At 36.9% G+C, this 23,594-nt stretch overlaps 1 protein-coding gene across 7 annotated transcripts in view; it reads left to right on the forward strand.

The window, feature by feature from the left end:
• The window catches only part of SLC10A7 (solute carrier family 10 member 7), a 252,728-nt gene that overhangs the window by 7,630 nt on the left and 221,504 nt on the right, over nt 1-23,594 (forward strand). For 6 of the 7 annotated variants that reach the window (XM_040472914.1, XM_040472925.1, XM_040472920.1 and 3 more), the window contains exons 2-4: nt 839-921; nt 6,949-7,085; nt 11,750-11,825. In XM_040472914.1, the coding sequence (XP_040328848.1) occupies nt 839-921; nt 6,949-7,085; nt 11,750-11,825 (296 nt within the window). Of the gene's footprint in view, nt 1-838; nt 922-6,948; nt 7,086-11,749; nt 11,826-23,594 lie in introns of those variants that run through there. The other variant, XM_040472932.1, reaches the window with a different exon arrangement.

Below are 23,594 nucleotides of genomic sequence, written 5' to 3' on the forward strand. Positions count from 1 at the left end.
TATATATATATATATATATATAAAAGCATGTTGTTCTTTGGCTAATATATTAGGTCTTCAAGAGAGTTGTATACAGGTGACAAAATGAAGTAAATATTAGTTAGGGTTGCTGCTGTTGTCCTCATAGTGTTAACACATTTGGGGTGATGCCAGCCTAACTCCAGAGAGGATTTTCCAGAGGGCAAAGATTAGGCCTGTTGATTCACAGCAGTATAGCCAGGGCCTGGCACAGTGTAATAATAATTGCAAACTTAACATATTGTTACTACTGTATTACTCTGTATGTATTATTTCATTCACATAGTAAATGCTCAGTACATCTTTGTGGAATGACTACCCATGGGCTGAACTGAATGTATGCGTGAATATAGGTTTTTATTTCTGGTATCCTAGAAGGAATAAAATAATATTTGCTAAACAGAAGGGAACTTCTTCCGTTGATTCTCTCTCTCTCTCTCTGTCTCTCTCTCTCTTTTTTTTTTTTCCTAGTTTGGGGAATTTTGATTGTTGTATAAGCACTGATAGTGTGGTAGATAGAATTAGACATCATACTGAAGGATGTTGCCTATTTGCTCTCCTATATGAGAGCAGTTTATTTTTATTCTGCTGGTCTGAGGATACTGTGCTGAACTGGATAGCCATGGTCCTTGCCTTCTGGAAAATCTCTTTTGGAGCTAGACTGCATCACAGCAAATACTTAACTCTTCAGAACAGTGGTATAGTAAGGGTAACACTAAGATTTGAAGTACTATTTGCCCTCCCTCAATGGATTCTTCTTTCATACCAAGTTATCTACTGGAAATTCTTATCTAACAGTAACTTGTTTCTCTCTCTTTAGGACCACTGAAGCCAGAAATAACGGTCTCCTACATTGCTGTTGCAACAATATTCTTTAACAGTGGACTATCATTAAAAACAGAGGTACTGTCACCTATGGGGCATATCAAAAGCAGGGAGAAAAATTTAATTTTTGCTTATTATTTTGAAATATCAGAATCCTTTTGTAAAGATGTATGTAACTATGGTCCAAAAGCTTCACTACAATAGAAGATGACTTCAGCAAAGGACTTGTGTTTTGAGCCTACCTATTATAGAAATTTTGTAGTTGAACAACATGGACCCTGAGGGTATGGTTATAATGGGTATGTTTTTAATACAGCAACTGCACTGAATGAAGCAACCACTTGAGATCTTCCTCAGATTATGGTGGTCAATACGATGGTGACTGCTGTGGCACATTTGAGTTGATGTTTAGTTGGGTTTCCATAACTTTTGTTCTCAGGACTCATGCTGCTCAAGTGATGCCTGTTACAACTTTTAGCCAATTTGTATTTAAAACAATTTTTTTTGTAACATGTATTTATTATTGAGAGACAGAGCATGAGCAGGGGAGGGGCAGAGAGAGAGAGAGAGAAGGAGACACAGAATCCGAAGCAGGCTCCAGGCTCTGAGCTGTCAGCACAGAGCCTGATGCGTGGCTTGAACCCACCAACAGTGAGATTATGACCTAAGCCAAAGTCGGAGGCTTAACTGATGGAACCACCCAGGCGCCCCACCAATTTGTATTTTTAATGTATATTTTTTGCTGGTATATCTATTAAATATTAATAAGCATTTTAAGAAAAAATTGGGATTTTCCATACTATGTCACAATTTATCATGAAGATATATAGTTAATGTTATTTATTGATCAGTGTGTCGCTGAACATGGAATTCTCCCAGAATTAAAGAAATCAGACATTTTAACATTCAAGAGAGGAATAAGTAGAATTTATGATTCTCTTTTGGCTTATAACAAAAAAGGAGAAGAAAAATATAGGAAAAAATACCTATTTGCTCTTGAAGAAATTACTTAGGATTTTTAAAGTTGTTATTCTAAGATGCTTATTCTTATGTAGATAGGGAAATCTTACTATGCAAGGATTTTTTTTTTTTTTTGGAAATAGCTTTATAAGTTAAAATTTTGTTTCAGCATCATGTTTTGCTTTACTTATTTTTTATTTTAAGTATGATTGGAATGAGGACCAAATTTAGTTACAAGGACCATCCTAGTAGCAACATGGAAAAAATACGGTTTTAGTAAATTTTTGTATTCTGTAGTTATCTGGTTGGTATAAATCTTTTTATTGGAGCATTATTTTTAGATAGATGGGATCCATGTGTGGTATCTGTGAAATTATGTCTCAAAAATCCTGAATAGTCTCACTACTATTGAAAATAACTGACATAGGATGAGATTTCCTAAATATGTTAAATTCTAGTTTTCGCAAATTACATTGACATGAAAGGACTATGATCAGTGCTTACAGGGCACAGGCTTTTTCTGTCACCACCTTCATTCTACTGGTTCTCAAATGTGGGGCCTAGTGATACAGAAAAATACTTGCTACCCCTATGGTGCTGGACTATTCTTCTTTGGAGGTCTTTCTGCTGGTCTTGGCTAATGCCCTTTGTGAGCAGCTGCCTTACCCAAGTCCTCTACTTGGGACGTTGCTCTAACTATGTCCCCTGGTGGCTGCTTAACGGCTACAGCTGTTACTTATGCCATGAGAAATCTGGCAAGAGACTTGATTCTCTCACTCCTTAGCTTCTTGCTTAATGTGATTCTGTAAAGCAGCCAACTTTGTGGGATGCAGGAGTTTAAGAAGGAAGAACGTCACAGCTATCAGCATTTCTCTAAGGACCAAATTCTTCTGTAAGCACCTAGGAAACCTTCAGAATATTCCAGCTAATTTGGATCTAATGATAAAATGCCTTGATCCTGTGCTTTATCACGGTATCTAAGTAGCCATCAAAGCCATTTCTTCCACCAGTGCCCCTTTTCACTGTATTACATTGTCATTTTCAAGATCCATTCAGTTGAAGATGTTTTAGATTGCATCATTGTATAGTGTTAAACCGTCTAAGTCCTGCTAATTTCCTGGGCAACTGAACCAATGCTTTTAAGTTAGCAGGTAGCAATCTTGTTGTTATTTGTTTTCTAGTTAATAATCTTAAGTTTATTTCAGCCGGGACTACTATTTTTGAACCTTATTAGAATAGTGTGTTTTTGCAGGCAGGAGACAGTAAGTTATTATTGACTTGAGTTTATTTGAGAGCATTCACATTGGTCCCATTCAAGTTTGATTTATATTGAACATTTCACGTAGTATTACCCATTCATTGATGGAATGATGTATATTCTAAAATTTGTTTTGCTCATTTATTAAAATCATAAAGAACTCTGTGTTAATACTAAAAAGATTTAATGCTAAATCTTAAGTCTTGTAACTGTTGATTTCTAGATTTTAAAATATCTGTTGAAATGTCTTCTGAAAATTTATTGTATTCAAGTCAAGTAAGGTCACATTTGAAATATATTTGATGTTTAGCTAATTAGGAGCTACCGTTTCAGAGGATTTGTCACTTAATAGACCGTGGCAGGATCAATCTCATATAAACAAATACCTATGAGGTGCCTGTGGCTACAAAGCTCTGTGTTTGGCACTGGGATAGAACCAAAGATGGGCAAGATGCTCAGGGCCTGGAAAGGGTCCTGAGTAGGGCAGATTGTACAGGTCTTTCCTTATTTTCCTAAACAGATTATTTTTTGAAGTTCTGTTACCTTAGAAGTAAATATAGCAACTTCTAAACTTTACGTTCATGCTGCTTGTTTCCAGCCTAGAGCTATGAGGCTGATTTCTCAGAAAGTGAATCAAATGAAGGTCAAATAAGGGTTAGAAGGGAAATTGGTGTGTGAATGAAAATATTTCTACATCTCAGAGTGCCTGATTTCAAGCAATTCTCGATACTGTCGGTGATAATTCTGGTATAATAAATATTTGGAGTATCTTTACTTAAGTTTACTTTAACGGAATTTGACCTGTATTACGTGTGAATAAATAAAATGTCATGCAGAATCAACTTTTCAATTATTCATGATGGCATTTATTTGAGTACGTGGCCCTAAACTCTGTATGGGTATGTATGGAGTAATACTATTTTGGATGTTACAGTGTTTACTTGTTTTTTCTTTTCCTTGTTACCTTATTTTATCTCTATGTTTGTATGAAGAAGTTATGGAAAATATATAACCCTGGGTTTTTGTGATAGTCTTAAAATCTTAGGGATACTTCATGCCTATTATTTCCCTGTTGTTAAGAGACCTCTCATGACCCAACATTGTTGGCCTTTGTGATTCATTTTGCTGGATTCTTTATTGTTCCATTGTCCTGAGGCAATAGCAGTTGTTTATAATTGTCATATATTAGATTGGCTAGTATTTTTAAACTAAATTTTGTTTTTTATAACTTTTTCTGATTATAAAACTGGTATTTACCTATTGTAGAAAGATTAGAAAGAATAAAAATAACTAGCATTAACATCTCTGTGATTTTGGTCCCTTTTTTCCTAAACATGTTTTATACATAGAATATTTAAAAATGAAATACTTAAAAAAATTATATATATGTAAGTATACATATATATATACATATACTTGCATAGTATCATGTACATGTACACATATATAATCTTTTTTCTTATGTGACACTGTATAGTAATTTTTTATATAATTTAATATTTTAATTTAATTTTTCTTCATATATAATAAAATTTATATTTTGCTTACTTTTATGAACATAAATCAAACGGTACAAAAGTGTACATGATGAGAAGTCTTCTTTTCTCCCCTCTATCAGATATGTGGACATAACTAATGTTAATAGTTTCTGTGTATCTTTCCATAGTTAATAGTTTCTGTGTAAAACATATGTGTATTGCACCCCTTCAAGCTGAGGTATTTTGTACTGCTTGCCACCCTGTCTTGTTTTACTCAGAAAACATATCTTGGAGACTGTTTCATATCAACATGTAGAGAACTCCTTGTTTCTTTTTGTATGCTGGAAAGCATTCCGTTGTATGAATGTGTCATGCTATATTTTACTAGTCCTCTATTTATGGACATTTAGGTTTTGCTGCAAAGGATAACCTAAAAATTGCCCATGTTCCCACATTTGGGAGAAAATATGAAGGATTACTTCCTGGAAGTGAAATTGCTAAGTCACATGATACATGCAGTGGAAGTTGTGACAGATACTCCAAGTACCTAGAACAGTGCTGGGCTCTCGGTATTTGTTGACTGAAGGAATGAGTTGCCAGATTGCTGTCCTTAGATTGTGCCAATTTATATTCCTATCGGTTAAGTCAGGAAGGACCTTGTGTTCCCACATGCTTGTCAACACAGTTTTAACATGGTTTTTAATCTTATAACAGTCTGGTTGTACCTTAATTTATTTAATTATTCATCCGTTTTTGGACTTTTAACTCGTTTCCTGATTTTACTATAATAGATGATGCTGTCGTGATCAATTCTGCATATAAATGCTTGTACCACTTATTATATCCTTAGATCAAGTACCTAGACATAACATTTTGGGGGTTCAAGAATGCGAATTGTATTGTAGTCCTTGATATATGTTCCCAAATTACTTTTCAGAAAAGTTTTTCTGTTTCATATTCCTACCTGAAGTATATGCAAATGATTTAATTATTGCATTCTGGCAGATCATCTTGTTTCTATTAAAAAATTAGAATCTTATTTATTTGGCATTCATCAAATACCTCTGAGTATATCTCAGTGGCATTTGGTTTCAGAACTGCTGAGAATTCTTGGCACTGCTGGTGCTCAAGTTTTCTCTGGGGTGGAACTTTAAAAATTCTGATACTGTATTAGGATGGCTCCTTTAATCTTCGATCTGATCCATGGACCTGGTGTGGCTTCTGGTCTGCCCGGTGTTTTCCATTTGCCAGAAATTCCTTAGATATGTCATTTGGGATGTTCTGTGACTACACTGGCACTGTTGTGTGTCTTCACACGGGAAATGAGTCCTGTCCATTAAACTGATGAGCTTTGGTTAATGTCTCTGAGGCCAAGGATCTCTTGAATGTCTCACTTGAACTAGGGTAGGCATTACAGTGCTATGTTTATAACAGGGGAATCTCTGGCATCTTTGAGGTGCTTTAATGACTTCTTGCATGTTTTATAGGACTGTACTACTTTTTCCACTGCTTTCTGAGTTTGTTTTATTTCAACAGAATAACCACATAGCTCAAAGAAATTCAAAGGCAAAGGCCTTTGAATTTGTACCTATTTGAACCCCAAAGTTGACCTCATTATCTGTTTTCAGCTGTGAGGCATATAACGTGCCTGATATGTCGTGTTTAGTGTGAATTTCTTCCCTCTGGGGTAGTAGTGTGACATGATGGAAGAAGAGAGGGGTTTGCTAGCATACCAGAAATGAGTTTGATTAGGAGCCTCATTGTTCAGTAGCTCTCAGCCTCAATCTCCTCCTCAGTAAAATAGGATAATAATATCTAATGGGGGCTGTGGTGAGGATTAAATGAGATAACATACATAAAGTGACAGGCTCAGAGCATGGCACATTGCTGCTGTTCTGTAAGCATTGGCAAGGAAATCCAGAAAGTTGATTTTGGGGAAAAAGCCATTTTGAATTATAGAATATTACTGGGAAAAACATTTTTAAAAATTATGATTTGTGTGTAGATTTGGTAACATCTTGGCAAAGTGAGGCCTTGCTAGAGATTAATCATTTCATTAAAATGAGATAGGTCCTTAAGTAGTTACATGCCTATTTGTTTATAGTGTCAACAGTCCTCAGGTCTATACTACTGTACAGGTACTTAGCTCAGTTTTGGTCCAGAATTTTACAAATCTGAATCGTTGGGGTATATTATATATTCAAAGAAATTAGAATATTTCAGAAATTTTATATAAAAATACTTCTTTTTTTTTCCGTAAGTCTGTCTATTCATGCTTAGAGGTAAAAATTTTAGCTCTGAAATAATTCCAAATTAAAAACTCATTTATTTGATGTTATTTTAGTAGCAGCCTTTCTTGGGAAAAATAATATTCTTACCTTTGCTATTTTGTGTCTTTCATTTTTGCAGGAGCTGACCAGTGCTTTGGTGCATATAAAACTGCACCTTTTCATCCAGATCTTTACGCTTGCATTCTTCCCAGCAACAATATGGCTTTTTCTTCAGCTTTTATCAATCACACCCATCAATGAGTGGCTTTTGAAAGGGTACGTTTAAATATTTTGAAGGGCCCACTTTTAATGAGGCATCTGTAGTGACGTTATTGTTTCTGTGGCAACTATATACAAAAGGGCTTATGTGTGGTATCTTATAAGGAAAAAAGAACACTTTAAAAATTATTATCCCTGAAAAAATTTTTTAAGTTATTTATTTTGAGAGAGACAGAGACAGCACAAATAGGGGAGGGGCAGAGAGAGAGGAAGAGAGAGAATCCCAAGCAAGCTCCATGCTGCCAGTACAGTGCTGGAGCTGGGACTTGAACTCATGAAGTCATGCCAACTGAACCACCCAGGTACCCCTAAAAATTATTATCCTTTAAAATGATAGTGTTCATCAAGAAGGTTCATCAAAGAATTTTATAACACAATCTTTTTTTTTCTTTCTGATTTCTAAGGGTTTTATTAGTAAATTGTTTTAAATTGTAATTTCACGGTGCCTGGGTGGCTCACTCTGTTGAGCGTCTGACTTTGGCTTAGGTCATGATTTCTCTGTTTGTGGGTTCGAGCCCCACCTTGGGCTCTATGCTGACAGCTCAGAGCCTGGAGCCTGCTTCAGATTCCGTGTCTCCCTCTCTCTCTGCACCTCCTCTGCTCGCATTCTGTCTCTCTCTCAAAAATAAATAAACATTAAAAAAAATTGTAGTTTCAGTATATTTAACCTACAGTGTGATATTAGTTTCAGGTATACAGTATAGTGATTTGACAATTAAAGTTTATTTATTTATTTTGAGAGAGAGAGGCAGGGGCAGAGAGAGGGAGAGAGAGGATATCAAGTAGGCTCCACATTGTCAGCGTGGAGCCCATTGTGGGGCTCGAACTCATGAACTGTGAAATCATGATCTAAGCCAAAATTAAGAGTTAAACACTTAACGACTGAGCCACCTACGTATCCAGTGATTTGACAATTCTATATATTACCCAGTGATCATCAAAGTAAGTGTACTCTTAATTATAACACAATCTTAAAGTGTTTAATCTTAAGGTTCTGGGATGGATACTGTTCTGGAAGTTTTAAAGAGCTGTGTTGGGAGAAAGATGGAAGGAACTAGAAGATGTAAGATATGTGTGTATGTGTATAATGTAGGCCATCAGTTGGGCACTTTAACTTGTATATTCTATATCTTGCCAAATGTAGGCAGATAGTGGCTGAATATAAGTATTTTAGAAGTACAGGAAAGAAAAAAAATATATAAGGAGCAAACATTTACCTTTTTACTTGTTCTGTTTATGTTTGCTATGACAGTTGAATTAACAATAGATTGTTATTAGACACTTTTCTTCCATAAAAATGCCATCATGTTTATTCAAAGGATTTAATGAATTTAAAAAATTATTTGAAGTGGTTTAAAACTAACTACAATGTAGTAGCATGGTATAATAGTTAAAATACTGAACTTGGAGTCTGGAGGTTGCTTTCTGACCCCATCCCTAACTGAAGAAGTCATGTAATAGTCGTGAACCTCAATTTTCCTGCCTATAAATAGTGAGGATAGTTATACTTTCACTGTCTGCTTGATAATAATGTTGAGGATCTCAATTGAGATCACTTATTCATTTATTCAAGTCACTTGTTTAGTTCCCACTATGTACCAGGCGTTATAATAGGTGTTGGAGAAAGAATAGTGAACAAAAATGGGAAAGTGCAAGTTAGTTTTGCACATTGGGAAGACTTAGGTTGATTGACAATAAACAAGTAAGTAGATGACCAAGATAGAGATCAGTGATGGGAAGTAAAACACAGTGTGATACAGTTAAAAGTGGTTGGGTAGGTAGTCCAGTGATGAATTTAGATGGCAGAGTTCTCGGGGCAGAATGTTTTAGGCAAAGGAAGTAGAATGTGCAAAGGCTCTAAGACAGGAACAAGCCTGGTATGTTCTAGGGTCAGGAAAATGACGAGGATGGCCAGATCCTGGAGATACAGAGGAAGAATAATAGGACTTGGAGTTGGTAAGGTAAGCAGGAGTCAGGTCCCACAGAGACTTATAGGTCCTTGGTGAAAGCATTCAAGTATTTTTCTGCATGCAGCAGGAAGCTCTTGGTGGGATTTAAATGAGGGTGTGTTGTGGTCTGATTTATATTTTCAAAGTAGTGCTCTGGCTGCTGCATAGAGAATAGATAGTAGAGGGGCTGAGAGAAAGGTAGGAGACCAGTTTGGAGGCTAGTCTGGTAAGGTAGCAGTGCGGTAGAGAGAAACAGACATTGGAGAGTGTATTGTAAATTAGAGCTCTCAGAACCTCTGGGTGGATAGGATGTAGAGAGAGAAGGACAGGGAGGAATCAAGGATGACTTCTGGGTTTTGGGTGTGAGCCACTGAATAATTGGTGGCATCATTTACTTAGCTGAGGAGAAACAGAGTAGTATAAGAAGGGGAAATCAAGACCGCTGTCTTGGCCAGATTGAGTTTGAGAGAATGAACATAAAATTTTCAGTGAAAAGCATAAAGTGCCACATAAGTATCATGACATCATTTTAGAGCAGCAAAGTATGATGCATATCTTAAAATTTTTTTTTATGATGCATATTAAGAACCAATAGTTACTGAGAGTTTCCCATGAAAAGGGCACTCAAGGAATAGGAAGATATTAACTCATTTTCCTTGTGTTCAGGGAATGTCCAGGGTAGTCGGGTATGTGAGAGATATAAAATAGTAATCAACCACAGTGGGGCAGCATATGATTTGTTAGATAAGTAATGTAATAGGTTAAAAGGTAAGAGGTTCAGCAAAGGTTGTGAATTCCTAAAGTAGAGAATTCAAAAATAAAACATAGTGGGAGACAAGAATAAAAAATTTCCTTACAGCCACGTTACAGAAGGCAGAGGAGTTGGGGCTGCATCTGTAGATGATGGGAAGTTCTGAAATGCACTAAACAAGAGAATAACGTACTAAAACATGGTCAGTAAGAAAGATTAATCTGATAGCATCATACTGGGTGTTATTAGAGTTGGGCTTGCAGTCTTAGGAAGCTAAGATACAATTATCACCTCATGATATTGAGCTTAAAGGAGTTTACACTTAGCCTAACTCCCTTACAGAAAGCTTTTCCTAGCTCACTTTTTCTGCGTTCCCCACCCTAGTTTGAGAGTACACAGTATGTTGCTAACTTGCGGGAGCTGTAGACTCTTACCTCAGGGCCATGTTTCAGTCATTGCAATAAATATTTTGAGCACGTCCTCTTTACCTTGCTATGTAAAAGGGAAAGAGTGGAGGTAGAGAGAACATTCAGTAGGCATTTACAAAAATCCAAAGTTGGGGAAAAAAAACATCTGAAGGGGGATGATGGCAATAGTCATGGAAAAGAATAGAAAGTTGGTTGTGGTAATATATTGATTTATGAGAAGCAGGTGGAGCCACATGTAACTCCAAAGTTTCAAATTGGATCATTAGGAAAAACAACAACAACAACAACAACAACAACAACAAAAAACTATCCCATTGACAGAAATAAGTAAATTCAGAGATGAAATTGACGTTTTAGAAACTATTAGACATGTTCAGTTAGAGGTGGCAGTCACAGGCAGCTACAATTTGGGGAATGGTGGTTAGGGCTAGAAATGTAAAATTGTATATATTCATATAGATTCAGATTTGAAAATGAGATTAAAAAGAATGCAAGAGAGTCAGCAAAAAGTCAGAAGGGGCTGGTTTAAAAGAAAGGAGATAAATTAGAAGGATGAAGTACTATGGCAACCAAAAGAATAGAATATTTTGAAAAGCAAGAAGGGAACGAGAATGAATATGGGGAAGAGGATACTGTATTTGGTGAGTAAGAGATCACCTGTTACTTTTTAAGGTTACCACTGTTACTAGTAGAAGGGGCATAAGTCTGAATCTAGGTGAGTAAAGAGAGAATGAGTTGAGGCCCCCACTAAGAGAATTTATCTTAAATACTTGCAAGGAATCAATGAGAAAAGTGTCTAGAGTAGTATCTGCTACAAATGGTAAATGCTTGGTAAGTATCAGTGATGATAATAGTGATGGTCATAAGAAAGGCTCAGAGACTGGGAATCGATAATAGGAAAGACCACTTAAGCATCACTTGGGAAAATAGACCTTAAAAGATATGAATTGAGCTGGAAATTCTATGAAAAATGTGTGCTCTTGTGTTTTCAGTCAAAATAAATTAAAACTTTTTCTTTTTTTCTTATTTCAGAGGTAATATAAATTCATTGCATGAAGCTTAGATGATAAATTCTTACGAAAGGGAGTAGAAATATCTGTAATCTGGACTTAAAATATGTTTAAATCAGGCATTCCATGTCCTCTATTCCCTCCCTGTATGAACTTTCTACTTTTAGTGAGCTGCTGCTCACCATGTCTAGAATGTATATTCTATCCATCTGGGATGTATATCCATCCTTTAGATGGTAAGTAATGTTTTATATCTTTGGTATTTAGATTTACTACTCCTAGTTTTACAATGTGTTTTCTATTCTAAACTAAGAGAATAGATTTCTTGTCATGATCTGGGGAGTAGACTCATAATTTAGTAAAAACTAAATTTAGAATAGGTACTAGAATTTGCTACTGTTTGAATTCAAGAAGCACATGATCGCGAATATGTTTTTTTATGAGCTGAAAGTTTGAGCATTGCTGTTTATAATTGAAAAAAAAAAAAACCCTACTGATAATTGCATTTTCTTTGATTTTCCAGCTTGCAGACAGTAGGCTGCATGCCTCCCCCTGTGTCTTCTGCAGTGATTTTAACCAAGGCAGTTGGTGGAAATGAGGTGAGTCATAGGGCTAAATGCCGTGCTTTTGTTTTATATTTTATTTTATTTTTAAATTTTATAATGAAGTCATATCACAGAGAATGCATAACTATAGCAGCTTATGAAAGAAGTGTAGGTAGATTCATAAATTAGGATGGTGCTAAAATTAATGATGATGAGTGAAAGTGAGGATTTCAAAGAGAAGAGCAAGGGAGATGAATGAAATAGAGATAGTGAGTTTTCTACCTCGGTGAGAAATTGAGAGACAAAAGAAGCAATCCAAGGAAAGGTACTTTTCATCTAAGACTAATGAGCCAACAACAGCTCTATGGCCATTCCTTCGTTCTTAAAAAGTTTGTAGCTGGGGTGCCTGGGTGGCTCAGTCGGTTACGCGTCTGACTTTGGCTCACGTCATGGTCTCACAGTTTGTGAGTTCAAGCCCCACATCAGGCTCTGTGCTGATAGTTCAGAGCCTGGAGCCTGCTTTGGATTCTGTGTCTCCCTCTCTTTCTGCTCTTCCCCTGATCGTGCTCTTTCTCTCTCAAAAATAAATAAACATTTAAAAAAATTGTAGCAAAGTACATTTGTGGAAAAAGGGTCCATATACATTTTTAAAAAGTTTATTTTTAATGTTTATTTATTATTGAGAGACAGAGACAGAGCATGAGTGTGGGAGGGGAAGAGAGAAGGGGAGACACAGAATCTGAAGCAGGCTCCAGGCTCTGAGCTGTCAGCACAGAGCCCGACATGGGGCTCAAACTCACAAACCGTGAGATCATGACCTGAGCCCAAGTCAGATGCTTAACCGACTGAGCCACCCAGGGGCCCTGGGTCCATATACATTTAATGGCAAGTGAAGGCTATGTAAAAAGGAGAAATGAGCCAGGGTTTCTAAGGTGAGTTCAAAGAGATTATGCAAGTGCTGGGGGACTGGGGCGGAGTGCTTGCGTTTTGGGACAGCAGTCATCCATTTCAGGGGCTACACAGAGGTGGCTCCTCCGGGTGAAAGGTACCACAACTTCATACTGAAGGACTTGGTGGTAGCTTATTCCTCCTTTTCCACTTCCAATTTCTCATTTAGCAAAGAATACTATTGAATGAGGGAGAATATAAGGGATTCCTACTTCAAAAAATAAATATATTTCTACTTCAATTCATTCTTAAGATTTCGCTTTCTTAGCATTTGTTTTTATTTTCATCTGCTTTATTTATTCTGAAAATATTTATTAAGTGTATTAAGTGCCTGCTATATTCTTTTTAAAAATAGGTTTATTGAGCTATTGTGGATATTACAATAAACTGCATACATCTAAACAACTTAATGTTTTGATGTCTGTGTACGCCTGTGATACCATGACCACAATCAAGATAATGAATGTATCCATCACCCTCAAAACTCTCCTGTGTCCCTTGGTAATCCCTCCCTCCTGCCCTTCTTAGTGCTCCTCTTCCTTAGGCAACCACTGGTCCGTTTTCTGTCCCTGTAGATTAGTTTGTGTCTTCTAGACTTTTATACACTGGAGTTATACAGTGTGTACACCTTTTTCTTTTCTGGTTTCCTTTATTCAGCGTGATTATTTTGAGAGTCATCTATACTCTATGTATCAATAGTTCAGTCCTTTTATTGCTGAGTATTATTTTTTTATGGATATACTATAGTTTGTTTATCCATTTACCTGTGGGTGGACGTTGGGCATTTCCCACTTTGGGGCTATGAACAGTGTGTACAAAACTTTAAGTGAATGTGCACTTTCATTTCTCTTGGGAATACTTACGAATGGAATGTTGGGATCATCTGGTGGTGTATGTTTTAGCATCTTTCAACCAAGGCAAGAATTACCAACATATAGTTATAAATCATCTATAAATAGCTTCTGAGGTGGACCATTTCTGTCAATATACAAGCACTCTTCTTGGACCACAGGTGTATGTTGAACTTTTTCAGAAATTGCCAAACTATCTTCCCAAGTGGTTTTACCATTTTACATCTCAGCCAGCAGTGTCTGAGAGTTCCAGTGCTCCACATCTCATCAGCACTTGGCATTGTCAGTCTTTATAATTTTAGTCATTCTAATATGTATCTAGTGGTATCTCATTGTGGTTTTAATTTAATTTACATTTCCCAGCTACTAATAATGTTGAGCATTAATATTTTTCATGTGTTTACTTGCTATACATGTCTTCTTTGGTGAAGTGTAAAATCTTTTGCCTTTTTTTCTTTGTTTTAAACGGAGGTGGTTTGTTTTCTTATGAAAAGCTTGCTTTGTGAGCTTTATATATTCTGGATACAAGTCCTTCATAGATATATGCTTTGTAAATATTTTCTACCAGTCTGTAGCTTGTCTTCATTTTCTTACCAGTGTCTTTTGAAGAGCAGGATGGTAATGAAGGCAGTAAAGGTGGTTGGATTCTGGATGTATTTTGGAGGCACAGGATATGCTGATGAATTGAATGTGGGATATGGGGGGGGGGGCCATGAATGACTCTAAGACTTTTGACTGAGTAGCTGAAAGGATGGGGTTGCTGAGGGTTTTTATCATGAGTGGATGTCAGATGCTTTTTCTGCATTTCTGACAACCACCATTCTGTCCTGGAAATAAATCCCACTTGATCGTGGTATATGATTTTTTAAAATATACTGTTGGATTCAGTTTGCTAATATTTTGTTGAAGATTTTTGCATCTATATTCATGAAGGTATTGGCCTATGGTTCTTTTTTTTGGTGGTGTCTTTATCTGGTTTTGGTATCAGGGTGATACTGGCCTCAGAATGGATTTGGAAGTTTTCCTTCCTCTTGTATTTTTTGAAATAGTTTGAGAAGAATAGGTATTAACTCTCTTTAAATGTTTGGTAGAATTTTTCTGTGAAGCTGTCTGGTCCTGGACTTTTGTTTTTTGAGATTTTTTTGATCACTGATTCAATTTTATTGGTAGCAATTGGTCTGTTCAAATTTTCTATTTCTTCCTCCTTTAGTTTTGGTAGGTTATATGTTTCTGTGAATTTATCCGTTTCTTCTAAGTTGTCCAGTTTGTTGGCATATAGGTTTTCATAATATTGTTACAATTGTTTGTATTTCTGTGGTGTTGGCTGTTATTTCTCCTCTTTCATTAGTAATTTTCTTTATTTGGGTCATCTCTCTTTTTTCAATGAGTCTTGCTAGAGATTTATCAGTTCTGTTAATCTTTTCAAAGAACTGACTCCTGGTTTCATTGATCTTTTCTATTGTTTCTTTATTAAATCATATTTAAAACAAAGATGGATGAGATTATATGCAGAGAGAGCATAGTTAGAAAAGAGATGAAGTTCAAGTACTGAGCACTGGGACCCTCCAACATTAAGTGGTTAGAATGAGGAGTTACCAGCAGAGGGAACAGAGAAAGGCAGTGTGTTTCTATCATGGTGGGGATTATATAGTTGAGAGGAAGCTGTTGATTTAAGGGAGTGCTGGAGTAATTTATTGGATCAAATGGAAGAGAGTGGTATCAGGTTGCATGAGCTTCAGTGGAACTTGGATCATTTATTCATAATAAGAGTGTGTGGTTAGAGATCCATGAAGATGGGTGGAAAGGGTGCACTTGGGAGTCCTGATGACTTCTCATTCCTTAGGGCTCTTCTGATTTTCTCAGTTCTCCTCTGGTTTTCATTTTTTTTTTTTTTTTTTTTTCTCAGCAGCTGAGACTGATGATGGAGTAGGTGGTATTAATGTTTGAGATAAGAGGAGAAAGTGTGCAAATGCCATTTAGGTGAAGAGAGTGAATTAACTGGAGAGTATGGTAGCACTGCTGGAAGCACTAAGGATCTGAGACCCATGGTCATGCATTTAAAATGAAGCCAGACTTCATCATTACGGTGTTTCTCTTATCTGCATTTAGTTTCTTGGTCCAGGAATGGAATTGACAGAGTTGGATTTAACCAGCGTTTCATTATGCTGGGAAGTTCTTTTTAGTTTCCACATCATTACTGAGCTAGAGGAGTTACAGGAGTCTTAGATTAGTGCTTGCTGTGATTCTCTTTCTATTGCTTTGAAAGAATTTGAGAGGAGGGTCTTTTCAGGACCTAGTGTTAACTGGCTCAAAGTCATCATTTATGTCTTTCTTTCTGATGTGATTCCCTTAAGAGCTTTTATTTATTTATTTAAAAAAAATTTTTTTAACGTTTATTTGTTTTTGAGACAGAGAGAGACAGAGCATGAATGGGGGAGGGTCACAGAGAGAGGGAGACACAGAATCTGAAACAGGCTCCAGGCTCTGAGCTGTCGGCACAGAGCCCGACGCGGGGCTCGAACCCATGGACCGTGAGATCATGACCTGAGGCGAAGTCGGACGCTTAACCGACCGAGCCCCCCTTAAGAGATTTTAAACTAAAAAACCCTTTTGTTCTCAGATGACTGTTGGCAGAAGTTCAAAGTCCACTCATTTTGTTGACATTAACATATAGCATTAGAGATTGTATATACATGTTCATTCCCCAGTAGATATTTAAATGATTTACATTAATGTTGCATGTTAATAATGTTGAATTTATAGATATCTCCTTTGTTTTCTAATGTCATTGGTCTAGTACATAAATGATTATATTGTACACCTTTATCATTATCAAGCATTTTTGTAGTCCTGGGAGTAAGTTACAAGTTTTCATAGGTATTGAAAATTGAGCTTGCAAAGTCCAGTTGGATCGTATCTTCTGATATGAAATGAGTGGACTTTTTCAATATTTACATCAGATTGTGGAAGAAAGTGATCTGCGAGGAAAGGTATTAGATGATTTTAAGTTTAATGTTTTTCTAAAGTAATGTTAAAAGGTAACTGAATATAAGATTTAGCTGAAGGAAATGTACAGGAAGATTAATCTTTTGTATAATGTATTGGGAAAAATCTAATCTAAGGGTGGAAAGTGAATTTATTGGTCCATGTAAATGAAAAGGTCCAGGGGCGCCAGGGTGGCTCAGTCTGGGTAAGTGTCCGACTTCGGCTCAGGTCATGATCTCACTGTTCGAGAGTTCAAGCCCCACATCAGGCTCTATGCTGACAGCTCAGAGTCTGGAACCTGCTTCAGATTCTGTGCCTCCTTCTCTCTCTGCCCCTCCCCCTCTCATGCTCTGTCTCTCTTTCTCTCTCAAAAATAAAAATAAACATTAAAAAAAATTAAAAAAAAAATAGAAAAAGAACAGGTCCAAAAGCAGAATCCACTATCAGGTTCCATCAGGTAAAGGTTTTGATTCTACTTCTCTATGATTCTCTGTTCTGCCTTGTACGCAGCAGCTTTATACACCCTTGTGGATTTCAATGTGGTAGGAAAATTGCTGGGCACATTTCCATGTTGCACTGTCCTTTAAAACTGACTATTCTCTGCAGTGTTTATAACATATAAGAAAACTTTTTTCCTTCCAGATTTTGTGTTGTTAAACTTGTTTACATTTAGTTTATGCTCTCATATATTTATATATTCATCTTTAATATAAATATACACGTGTAGCATATGTTCTGGTGTATTAAAGGAAATGTGAGATTGTGTAGCATATTTGTATTTAATGATTTTGGGGATGAATGCAGATATAGTAGTGTCATTTGGAATGATTTTATTTTTATTTTGTGAAGTTGTTATATAACTTAGGAGGAAGTTTTTTCTGTTACTTATTATACACCTTTCATTTTATTTTTATTTTTTTATTATTATTTTTTTTAATTTTTTTTCAACGTTTTTTTTATTTTATTTTTGGGACAGAGAGAGACAGAGCATGAATGGGGGAGGGGCAGAGAGAGAGGGAGACACAGAATCGGAAACAGGCTCCAGGCTCTGAGCCATCAGCCCAGAGCCCGACGCGGGGCTCGAACTCCCGGACCGCGAGATCGTGACCTGGCTGAAGTCGGACGCTTAACCGACTGCGCCACCCAGGCGCCCCTACACCTTTCATTTTAAATGCTTTTTCCATAAAACTGTTGATTACCAAAAGGTTTTGTCATGAATTGAAAGTTAGCACATTCCTTAAACTCACAGCTTGCACTTTGGCAAGAAATAGTCTTGTTACTTCTTGTTAAAGTTAAAAAAAAGTATCTGTTTTTATAAGTTAGATTGTTGTTTCAGTGAGCCAACTGGAGTTTATAATAAGTTTTAGCAGCAGAAGGAAGTCAGCATATGTGCACAACAATGCTTATATGCTGAAATGCTAGCATATCCTTTAGGTATTAAAATGAGACTATTTAAGGGCATAGCTGACTCACAGTCTTATTTTGTGGCTTTTAAATTTTAAACTACTTTCATTTAAATATTAGAAACATAGCTAAATTCTTTTTTGTGATCACTCATTTATTTATTCATTATTTATTCATTCATTTTATTCATATAACAGTTTTAAATGCAACTTTTCAAAACTGCAAGATTATAAGGTGTGCTGTTGAAATGGTCTGATTGGTGGTTATGTGGTTTTGTGTGAGTGTGTGTGTGTGTGTGTGCATGCACATGCACTTTCATTTCCTTTTTTAAGTACTAGAAAGAGTAATAAGACCTGATGGACCCTAATTTCATTGCCAAGTGTAAGAAAGTGATAGATCAACATGTTTTCTATTTTGTTCTAACATGGGAGATAAACATTTATTCTTTGTTTAACACTGTATACATTTGTTTGGTTTAAATTTCTGTTCCAGGGGTGCCTGGGTGGATCCTCTGTTAAGTCTCCAACTCTTGCTTTCCTTTTTTGGTTCAGGTCATGATCTCAGGGTCTGTGAGATCCAGTCCCGCCTCAGGCTCTGTGCTGACAGTGCAGAGTCTGCTTGAGATTCTCTTCTTTCTCCCTCTCTCTCTGACCCTCCCCACACTCTCTCTTTCTCAAAATAAATAAATAAACTTTAAAATAAGTAAATAAATAAATTTCTGTTCCAAATGTAAAGTTCTATAGTAAAAAATACAATTTTTCCCCCAAAGCTTTATAAATGTTTAAAACCTTATGGGACTGGCTAAAGAAATCATTGTATTTAAATTCAAGGAGATTCTGCCTCATAGTAACTATGGAAGGGATTATGAAAGAAGTTTCTTCTTTAAGAAACTGGCACATTATTTTTCCAAGTTTGAAGAGATAGAGTTATGTAGTTTTCATGCTGTTGTTACAGAGGTATTTCAATTCCCTATCACTTATGCTGCTGTTTAATGAAAAAAGCTAGAAAGGTAGAATTTGGGAATAGTTACACTGTTTTCCTGAGAAAAGGAATGATTGCAAGCTGAAAAAAGGAATGATTCAGCTAATCGCCCATGCCTCAAAATGTGAAGTAAATATTAGGTCTTAATTTCTGAGTAAAGTTGCAAAGCTGTATATAACTTTGTGAAGTTTTGTGAGTTTGAACATTAAACCAAGTAGGAGAGAAATATAATTAAGGGTTTCTGCCTTCAGATACCTGAAAGAAAAAAATAAAAAGAAAGGGAGAGCATTAAGAATCATGGTAAATAAAAATCAGGGCAGGGTAGGAAGGAGTTTCCTGTCAGATCTGAGTGTATTTTATGCTAAACTCTATCTTATCTGTGTTTAAGGCTAAGCCTGGTAATTTGAATTATGAAAATAAGGAATCTTCACCACTAAAAGCACACTGCTGATTACATGCATGTTATTTATGTTTGTTTGTTTGTTTGTTTGCTTGTTTATTTACTTATTTATTTATTTTCTCAAAGTGAATTCCATAGATCACCCATACCAACATTATGGGTGGATGATTAGGAGAAAAAAAAATATCCTTGTCTCCACCTTAGGATCTGTTGAACTAGAATGTGTGGTAGATGGGCCTCAGGATTCTTCTTTTAAAAATTATGAATTAGGGGCGCCTGGGTGGCTCAGTCAGTTAAGTGTCTGAGTTTGGCTCAGGTCATGATCTCGCAGTTTGTGAGTTCGAGCCCCACCTCGGGCTCTGTGCTGACAGCTTGGAACCTGCATCTTGCTTCAGGTTCTGTGTCTCCCTCTCTCTCTGCCCCTGCCCTGCCCCTACTCGGTGTCTCTCAAAAATAAATAAACATTAAAAAAAAAAAAAAAAGAAATAGAGTATAGTACTCAACCAGAAGTTAAGCCCCTACTACAGAGGCCGCTTTTAGGCAAACAGGCTTAAGCAATGGAATGCACAAAGGGCCATGGTGACCACCTGGCTGAATACAGACAGGCCCATCAGGCGACCCACCCTGAAATATCCATAGGCCCTAGTTGACCAACGGGCTACTGACAACTAGGCACAGTTACCAAAAAAGTGAAAATTTGTGTCGCCATACCTCCTCACCTTCCCTCCATAAAAGCAGCCCCCTCCCACTGCCTCTTTGCAGACAGCCTCTCCTCTGCTGTCCTGCTTGCCACTCCCTTGTGGTGTACTCAATAGACTATCTCCTTTGTCCTGCCTCAGGTGGATTCTTCCACCTCTGGCGCCACTGGCTTCTACCAGATCTCGACCCACATTACGGGGCACCCATCCAATGGAGAGACATACCCTTTAGCTACCACACTCACTTTATGTAGACACTGGGAGTAAAAAGGAGAATGAGGCCTGCTTTCAAAAGCCTACATTTAGTGTGATATCACACTATTCAAAACCTTTATTGCATGTTATAAACCTCACAAAAATAGGTGAAACAGAGTAAAATGGCTTTGTATTGGCTCACTTTATCAGATTATTGTTTTCCTTTTTTTAGTGTAGAAAAAGCTTAAAATGCACCCCAAGTGAACTGAGCCCCACGCACCTATGTAGGACAGCCAGAACTTCAGTTTAGGAATCTGGACTGTGTTTGCTTCTTCTAGGCAGTAGGCTGTTCCTTGCCTAGTTTAGGGTTAGGGCGGTATGCTCCTTTTAATGTAAACATATTTAGTTGGCATTTTTATTATATTTTAATTAGTAGGTTGAGGGATTTTAGAACTCCTTGGTAGTCATGTAGCATTCCAAACACATTTTAAAGAAAAGTTTTGATTTCAGGTTAGTAGAGAGGTAATTAAGTTAAAAGGTGTGTGTGTGTGTGTGTGTGTGTGTGTGTGTTTAATTTCATCAATGGGGCTATTGCCCAAATCTCTTCAAAGAAAACTTAAGAATGTCTCCTGAGCAAAGAAAATTATTACGTGTGGTGAACTCTTTAAGTCATAGACGAAGGTCATGGCAGTCTGAGTGTATTTAAAAAAGGTTTTCTGTCTGCTTGGAAAGCAAATGAAGCGCTCATTACTAACTTTAAAATTATAGCTATGAGAAGATTTTTGCTAGAGGTGAAAGATCAAGATCATCACAGTCCAAATGGAGACAGAAAGTTCAATTTCTGGCTTATCAGTCAGGCATGAAACATTTCAGGGTTATTTTGCATTATCAGTGGGGAGTTGATCTTGCTAATCCAATGCATGAAGATAAGATTCATTGAAACATTTATAAAGGCATTTAGAGTAGATCTGATCAGCAGAGAGCCAACTTGAAGTGAGAAGGAAATCTGACCTGTCAGTCACTGTCTCAGCTTCAGCAATCACTCAGCTTTTCTGTGCCTTGCCTTTCTCTTCTGTTAAATGGGGTCCGCTACTGCTTTTGCTTGCAGTGGAAGTTTAATGGCCTCCTGGAGAAATGTCATATCTGAAAAAGGCTTTCTGTGTTGAGCCCTCTTGCAAGCTGGCTTATGGGCACTTATTTCCCTGCAGCCTCCTGTGCTCTCTGGGAAATGGTGACCATTCTTCCTGTCTGACAGATTAGAGAATAGGATAGCAACAGCAGCAGCAGCAGCGAGAAATTGTATGTTAACTACTCTTCTTCCGTATATACCTTTTAACATTGGTCTCATCTTCTGGGTGAGGTTGGTATTCTTAGAAGCCCTGCAAAGAGTTGGCTGTGTTTGTTTTAAGCTGCTATAAAACTTGTTTGAAACATGCCTAGATTTCTCCAGAATTTTGTTTGTGTGTAACTTAGAATTCTCCCCTTTAACCCCTTAATGCCTCTCAAATTGTCTTCCATTCTCCCACTCTAAACAAAAGCGTTTCCTTAATGGTTGGCAGTGATTTGTGTTCACCATATTCAGTGGCCAATTCTCAGTTTTTGTCCCCCATGACTTAACTAGCCTTTGACACCATGCTGCTTACCTCTTCCTTTTGCTTCCCTGACGCTCTTCTTTCCTATTTCTCTTCCTCTGTCTCTCATCATCCCTTTTCTCCTTGTCTAGCTCCTTTTCCATCCTAATGGGAATGTCGTCCAGGGATCTGATCTTGGAACACCTTATTTAGCATTGCTGGATTCCTGTAACTGGGTGCTTCTCTCCATTGCTGAAGTCTTTTGAACCCCACCTTTCAGTCTGTCTCTGCCTCAGACATAAGGACCAGTCTTGATCTTTGGTGAGAAGTGTTTAAGCAACACCAGCTCAACATGCTGTGGTGCAACATCACTCCGTGTTGCTAAGCCATCTGACCTTTAGCAAAGGATGCACTTGCCCAGGAATCAAAGCAGTTGTTACCATTATTCACCTAGTGGCCTAAGTGGTCACCAGGTAAGCCCGGGACCTCTCTCTCTGAGCCTTGGTTTCCTCATCTGAGGAGTATTTGCATCTTTATTTCATGGGATTGCATACAAGGATCTTATGAAATCGTATGTAGAAGTACTCATAAATTGTTCAGGAGCATATCAAGCAAGCATCGGCATCATCATTGTAGATGATGATGATTTTGTCACTGATGGGGTCACCTAGTTATCATTGCTTTCTCAAGAATTTGATCGCCTGAGTTTACTTATTCACTCACTTCACTCATTCATTAAAAATATATATGTTGAGTGCTTGCTATAGCTTGTTATATATATAGTACCTTCATAGAATTTTCAGTTGAGTAAGTGATATAAAACACAAACAGTAAATTGCAATATAAGATGGCTAGTGTTTAAATTTATAAGATGGTGAGTGTGTAAATAAATTTAATAAACTGTATAATCCCAGTTTATTACTTTGTATTAGTTTATATTATAGGTCTTCAATATTTTTATATAAATGTTTCTTACCATAACCAGGAATATTAGTCAGATATTTAAGATTACCCCTTCTGGGAATGAAAAGGAATGGGGAAACATAGTAGTAGTAGAAAGATTGCTTTGGGAATTTATTTTTTATTTAAAAAAATTTTTTTTAAGTGTATTTATTTATTTCGAGAGAGACAGAGAGAAAAAGTTGGGGAGGGGCAAAGAGAGAGTGAGACAGAGAATCCCAAGGTGGCTTCATGCTGTCAGAGTGGAGCCTGATGTGGGGCTCGAACTCACAAACCATGAGATCATGACCTGGGTTGAAACCAAGAGTCAGTTGCTTAACCGACTGAGCCACCCAGCTGCCCTGCTTTGGGAATTTAGAACCAGATAAAGGGGGTTGAACAGATTTGCAGGATATTTCTCTAAAGTCTGGAAAACCACCCTGGTTCTGTTCCAAGTCAACAAACCAACCAACCACAAGAACAATCAGGTACCATGTCTCCCTTGAACAGTTCTACATAAACATTGAAAATCTGTTATCTAATTCTTTTTCAGTATCAGAATGTCTGCATATATTAGGACCAACATAAAACATTTTTCAGCAAATTGGTTTATTTGAATTAATTACATTTTAATTATCAAACTTTCTCGGGAAATACCCTGGGTTTATTAGTGATCTTGAGGAAACACTAGTTTAAACAACGCACAAGTTCTTTGTTAGCTAATCCAATTTGATTAATATTTGTATTTGTCTTATTATAGAAAATTTGATTATTTTTACCTTTATTTCCAGATTGTGGGTGTGTACATTTTTCAGGTTCTGTGGCTTACTGTGCATTGACTACATTCCGGT

The sequence above is a fragment of the Herpailurus yagouaroundi genome, unplaced genomic scaffold, assembly GCF_014898765.1.
Source record: "Herpailurus yagouaroundi ecotype Mexico unplaced genomic scaffold, PumYag 28, whole genome shotgun sequence".
Classification (NCBI taxonomy): domain Eukaryota; kingdom Metazoa; phylum Chordata; class Mammalia; order Carnivora; family Felidae; genus Herpailurus; species Herpailurus yagouaroundi.